Source organism: Myotis brandtii, unplaced genomic scaffold, assembly GCF_000412655.1.
Source record: "Myotis brandtii unplaced genomic scaffold, ASM41265v1 scaffold634, whole genome shotgun sequence".
Lineage (NCBI taxonomy): Eukaryota > Metazoa > Chordata > Mammalia > Chiroptera > Vespertilionidae > Myotis > Myotis brandtii.
The window spans coordinates 2,095,389-2,101,740 of NW_005370427.1; the positions used below are offsets into that span (position 1 = coordinate 2,095,389).

At 52.5% G+C, this 6,352-nt stretch overlaps 1 protein-coding gene across 1 annotated transcript in view; it reads right to left on the bottom strand.

The window, feature by feature from the left end:
* CA3 (carbonic anhydrase III) overlaps window positions 1-2,771 on the bottom strand; it is a 10,684-nt gene extending 7,913 nt beyond the window's left edge. Inside the window, exons 1-2 of the mRNA XM_014528441.1 lie at window positions 2,648-2,771; window positions 1,896-2,093 (exon numbers count right to left, since the gene is read on the bottom strand). Of these exons, the coding sequence (XP_014383927.1) occupies window positions 1,896-2,093; window positions 2,648-2,681 (232 nt within the window). The 5' untranslated portion in view covers window positions 2,682-2,771. The remainder of the gene's footprint in view (window positions 1-1,895; window positions 2,094-2,647) is intronic.
* Window positions 2,772-6,352: the final 3,581 nt, after the last annotated feature.

The window sequence follows — 6,352 nt, forward strand, 5'->3', positions numbered from 1 at the left end:
CCTCCCCGCCTGCCTCTCCCCCCTGGCCCTGTGTCCTCAGGCAAGTTGCTGAACTTCTCTCGGAAGGTGCTAATAGCACCAGCATTTCGGGCTGCTGGGAGGATGAAAGGAGATTAAGGACTTCATGGTGCCCATCGGGGCAACCACTGAGCGAAGTGAGTTCTTTTCTCCAACTACTTTCCTATTCCAAGCCAGAGCTGCCATTTAGACGGTCTGTTCCAATGAGAGGAAGTGGGAAGCCAGGTTTCCCAGGGGAGCAATCAATGCCCAGCGAAACGCGAGCACTCCCAGGCATGAACTTGAGCTGGCTGTCCAAATGCCTCCGTCCTGTCACTTCATTTGGTTTCACGTCACTCAGCCTGGGGAGTGAGTTAGTGGCTGAACTATTCCTTGGAGGATATGGGAACCATGCAGAAACCTTCAAATCAAGATTTAGGCCCCAGCTGGTGTGGCTCCGTGGATAGAGCATTGGCCTTCGGACTAAAGGGTCCCGGATTTGATTCCGTCAAGGGCACATGCCTGGGTTGCGGGGCCAATCCCCACTGGGGGGTGTGCAGGAGGCAGCCGATCAATGTTTCTCTCTCATCCTTGATGTTTCTATCTCTCTCTCCCTCTCCCTTCCTCTCTGAAATATAAATAAATAAGTAAAATTATTTATCAATAGCAGCTAGCTCATCATAGAATTCAGTTCTAGAAAGAACTGCCCGCCTACGGGCCCTGAAGTGGCCCGGAGAACCACAGCATCCGTCTGAAACGACAGAGCGAGGCTCCCATGAGCGTGGTCATGTGGGAGCCATGGCTTGACGCGCTGCATGTCCTGTCCAACCGCTGGAACAGTCACACCTGGACACGCCTCCAAGGTGTGAGGACGAGCCCCCAGCACTGCACGGGGCCGGCCACCTGCTGACCCCAATGGCATGTCCATGGACCAACCTAATCGTTCCCGTTTCAGGCTGTTGTTCATCCTCACAATGGCATTTGATTTAAATGGAGAGAAAGGTAAGAGATAAGCAACATAGATTATTGCTTGAGAAAATGTCAATTTCTGTGATATTCCTGCCTGGGCACTCCTGGTAGGAGGAACTGTGGCTTGTTCCTCTTTATGACATCATCGAGAATCTTCATGTATGTGCATCAATAATGATGGTTTTAACTTTTTTACAAATAGGGTCATCAGAAGATGTATTGTTGCACGTCAAGCACCAAAATATTCCGGGAAGACTTACATCGTGTACAGTGAAACAGCCTTTCTAGTCAGCCCCTTAAAGATGCCACTGATTTGCTAACAGTGTAGGTATAGTAAAGAGCTGTTTTAAAGACGGGGTTTTCCATTCTCACACACACACCCAAGAAGAAACTGTCAGGAACTTAAAAACACTCTCCCGAGGGGCCCATCAGACAAACCCGGAGGGAGGGAGCGGGAGGGGCAAGCCTCCTCCTCACACTCCGGCCCTGTCCTCCCCGAGGGCCTCCGCCCTCACGTCAGGGCCGCCCACTCCTTTCTCGGCGCTGTTCCTGGCTTGAAGCTCTGCCATGTGTGGGGGGAAGGGCCGCCCACTCCTTTCTCGGAGCTGTTCCTGGCTTGAAGCTCTGCCATGTGTGGGGGGAAGCAGAGGACCCCGGGGGTGAAGGCCCTGGAACCCAGAGCTCTGCCACTCCCCTGTGCGCAGGACCCCTCCCCTCCCTGCTCCTCTCAGCCTGCCCTGGGCCTGGCCGCACAGAGTGAGCGCAGGGATGTTCCCCTCCCGGCCCCGCGGTGCCCCAGGACCAGAGCGAAGTCCCGTCCTCTCCATCTTCAGGGGCGGAGGGTCCCTCTCCCACTAACGCTGTGACTGTCCCAAGTGCTGCCAGTGCCGCTGCGGACCCCCATGAGCTCCGCCTGAGGCCATACTCACTGGAGCGGTCATAGGTGTCATCGAACACCACCCTGCAGGTCTTGCCGTTGTTCAGGATGCTCTTGCAGGAGGCGGGGTCGTAGGAGGCCGACCACGGCTGCAGGGAAGAGTCGTACTTAATGTCCTTCGTGTGCAGCGCGATGGGCGACTGGTTGTCTCCCTTGGCGATTGGGTAAAGCTCGTGCCAGTGGTCAGGACCTGGGCAGGTGGGGGGGGGGTTGTTAACTCGGGGCACAATGCGGACCCTCGTTCTAGTGAGGAACCCGCGTGGCTGCGAGGGGCGTGGATGGCAGCCGGGACCCAGGCTGCGCGGAGGCAGGGGCTCCTCCTGCACCTGGAGACTGAGCCGCCTGCGCTCCAGGGCCCAGCCTCGCGGCTGCAATGGACGCAGGGCCACCTCCTGCCGTCCGGCTGGACTGAAAGACTGGCCCCAGGGGGTGCTCAGAGCCCGCCCTGTGCCCGCACCTGGCTGAGAGGTGAGTGCCTGCCGCCCGGACTTGGGGCCACTCGGAGCTGGACCTGCGAGGTCTGGCTCCTGGGAGGCAGCGTGGCCGTGGGAAGGGAGCCAGCCCGCTCCCGCAGGGAGTGACACCAGCTCCGCGGGAGGGCTGCCCAGATGAAGGCAAAGGGGCAACGTTGGCGCTGCGTGGTGTCCCCATCCGACCCCTCCACCCATGTTTTCTGGAGCTGCCCGCGGTCTGCGGTCTGCGGTCTGCACAGTGCAGGGCGCCCCGGACCCGTTGGGGACTCACCATTGTGGCTGGCGTAGCCCCACTCCTTGGCCATGGTCGTGCTCGCTGGTGGCTGCTGGTGGCTGCTGCCCGCTGTCTGCAGAGTCCGCGGTCTGCAGAGGCCCCGCGCTGAGCGCCTTTTATCCAGCTCCCCACACCCTGCATGGCCTTATTAGGTCAGCAAGGAGGGCGGGGGGCTAGGCTGGCTGGGGTGGTATTCAGGAGGCGGGGTGGGGGAGCCAATGAATGCCAAGGGCTGACAGCTGTCGGGTGGGGTGGGCGGAGGTCCCCATGCCACCCCCGCTCCAGTCCCATCCCCTGGAGCTGCGAGGCTGCCCCGCCCTCGATCCTGGGCACAGATGCGGCGCCTTTCGCCTGGTGCCCCCTCCCCTGGCACCATGCATTATTTTGGGGGTAAACAGGGTGTTGCAGTCGCGCTCAGCTGCCACCTAAGACACCCCCCTCCCCCGGGCGCTGGCGGCGGCTGTGCGCTCCGGACCCTGTGACGCCCTAGAAGGAAGCGCCTGTTGGCCAGCGGTGCGGGCTCCCTTGCAGGGACTTAAAAAGTTCTAGGAGCGCGGGCGCGGGTGGGAGGAAGGCCGGGGAGAGCATTATCCTGGAGCCTGAGGAAGCCGCCTGTCCTGGCGTCCCGCAGACCCGGGGTCCCCTTGGCCGGGAGCGAGCTGGGCTGGACCCTGGGACCACAGAGTGGCAGTGCCTGGGACCCCAGCTCCCCGCTGCACCCCTGCCCAGGGGAAGTGAGAGCCCTCTGCAGGCTGAAAGGCATGCACACAGTGAGCCTGCTGCTTGAAACCGCGACCTCGCTCTCTAGGACAAGCCGAGAAATTAGGAGAAAAGGCGCCAGGGGGGTGGGGGGCGGGGGGTCCAGCGTTGCGCTGCTTCCCTCCCTCTCCCAAGTTGTTTATAACGAAGATCCAGGCGAAAGGAGAGGAGCCGGCCCCGCAGGGCCACGTGCCAGGGAGATCAATGTCTGCTGTGGCGCACAGGGAAGGAGTCAGTGGGGTCGATATTTATATTCTCAACTTCTCCTTAGCTCCAGGCAGTCGTGATGCAAAAAGACGCCCGAGAGGCGCCCGCTGCAGAGCCCTCCCAGGCTGCAGCCGCAGGTCCTGCTGATCTGACTGCTATGGGCGCTGTTTCGCCTGTGGGATTAGGAAGCTGGAAGAGGAACTCGCATGGGGCTAGCTCATCCCCCAGGCATGTGGAAAGACTGAGCCGCTCATAACCTGGACGCCAGGGGAGTCACTCCCCGGGTATTTTTGTGCCGGGATTACTGGATCCACACAATAGCCCTGTGGAATCAAGAACCCAGATAGTTCGGAAAATTCAAGCAAACACAGCAAAGCTACTGCCCTTAGACCCAGCTCAGATGTCCGGCTGGGTGAGACAGTCTACGGCATTGGGCTGTCTGGGCCGTTTTCTGCTTTTGCTGGGATAGTGTGGTTGAGGAAGGTGTTTTATATTTGTTGAGGGCATCATTATTTCTATTAGCAAACTATAACCTTGTTCAATTAATTAAATTGTTACAATCACTTTTTCTGGTACATGTGGTTAGAAGATTGGTAACTGAATTTCATGCTATTTGACATAGTTGTAATACAGATAAAGTGTTTAATATAATAAAGTCTTTATACCAGGCAAACCCAACAATCTAGGAATTCTTCATATTGTTACTGTTTAGTCATAGAAGGAGCTTAAAAATGGATTTTCATAATTAAGTTAAAAGAATGCACAATGAATAAATAATAAAAGACTTGCACAATAGCACATAATTTCAAATAAACGCTAGGTAAAATATGCAAAGTGAAATATTTAATAATTTTCGGTGTGCCATCTTGAAAAATGGTGATTGGTGTTTTCATTGTACTTTCTTATAAGAAAGTAATAAAATTCGAAATTTCAAGACAATTTAGATGAAATCATGTCAGTTCTGACCACTATACACTTTTCAGAAACCACAAATTAATCATCTGCATCTTAATTGATTTACTCCATCATGTTTGTCTACAAATTTCAAAATTCCCTGTTGACAGAGCAAAGAGATCATTCTAAATTGTATCCAAGATTTTGAGATTTCTGGAATGGCTTAAAAAAGAAAACTGTTAGGTACACACTGAGATGAATAGTGCCAGCGAAGCAATGAGGAATGATTAACTACAAATGATCTCCCAGCATCCTGACTGCTTCTCCCAGCACTGCTACCTAAAGCTGATGCATTGAGCAATTTGTAGGACCACCCCCCACCCCCCAATGAATATGTTCATACAGAGGTAGGAGGAAGGGAGGGAAGGAGGGAGACCAGGGAAGAAGGGAGGGAGAGGGGGGCGGAATATGAAAAGAACAACCCAGGAGGGTAATGTGGGTAAACAGAAGTTTGAGGGGAGTCTCTGATTGTGGAAGTTTCAACTAGGCTGTACGCTAAATTTATAAACTTGAAAGACCTAAGGTGATATAACATTTAAATATATTTTTACTCTTGATTTGGTATTTTATTTTGTAAGATACCAGGCAATAACTCAGCTAAATCTTCTGCAAGTTGATAGCATTTAGTGCTTCTAGTACATCAGGAAAAATAAAGGGAGAAGCTGCCTCCCAAAACATAAATTAGGATTTGAAGTCATTACATAATTGTGCTCAAATATTTTATATGCTACAAGGGCCTATATTTTTTACCACATTTTTATTTTTAGAGAATGAGTTCTGTGATCTAAATATAAAAATAAAGCTCAATCACTAATCATAAAGTAAAAATATTTAAAATCAAAGAAATATAATAAAAATGAAATAAATTTGATAAAAATCAAGTCTTTTACATCTAAAACACTAAATATAATAAAAATAAAATTTTTAAATTAATCTAGTTAACTGTCATACATAACACAACTTGTACCTTCCTCCCTGAAATGTCGTTCTTTTGTTTTTTTCTTTTTGTTTCTTCCCAAAAACATTGTGAACACGGCAGGCCCAGGCTCCAGTGCGACCCCAGTGACAGCTGAGCCACTTGATGGGCCTTCCATTTAGGCTCTGTTCAGGGCAAGTTCACCGTGAGCTCCCACCGAGGCCTGGCCCGCGGTGTCCCTGGCTCAGTGCACCCCCTGGGACAGCCTCCCCTGAGGCTGAGAGCAGGCAGTTTGGGGGGGGTGCAGGGGTGCGGGGGGGAACCCCAAGCTCTGCAGTGAGACCTAGTCCTCAGGGTTCACAAACTCAAGCTCTTCTCTTTTATTCTTTTAAAATGTAGTGATTGCATGTTCCATGGAGGAAAGCTCATGCATTACATGTTGGAAACCTTTGCTTAGGATCAGAGTTAGATGGCGGAGTCTCATTTCCACTAACGTAGGATCGTCTTTGCTTGCGAGATGAACCAGGGGACTGTGTTTTGTTTCGACATTTCGTAGCCGGTAGATGGCCATTTGCCTCAATGTTTCTGGGGCCTCAGAAGTGTGCTCTGAGCAATGGGGAGGGGGCCTGTCTCCCAGGGCCAGTGCGCTTCCCGGGAGAAGGCGGGCGCCCTGGGCCGCCATGCAGCAGACTTAGTGCCTCATCTGGCCTGGGCCCCTTTTTCTAAAATATGAACTGTGATGAGAACTAAAAAGAAAATGATTCCAACAAAGTGTAGCACTTCTTTGGTATATTATTTGATAAATGAGCTGTTAAAAGTGAGATTCAAACTTCTTTAGACGTAATTGGGGTTTTCAGACGTCCGCC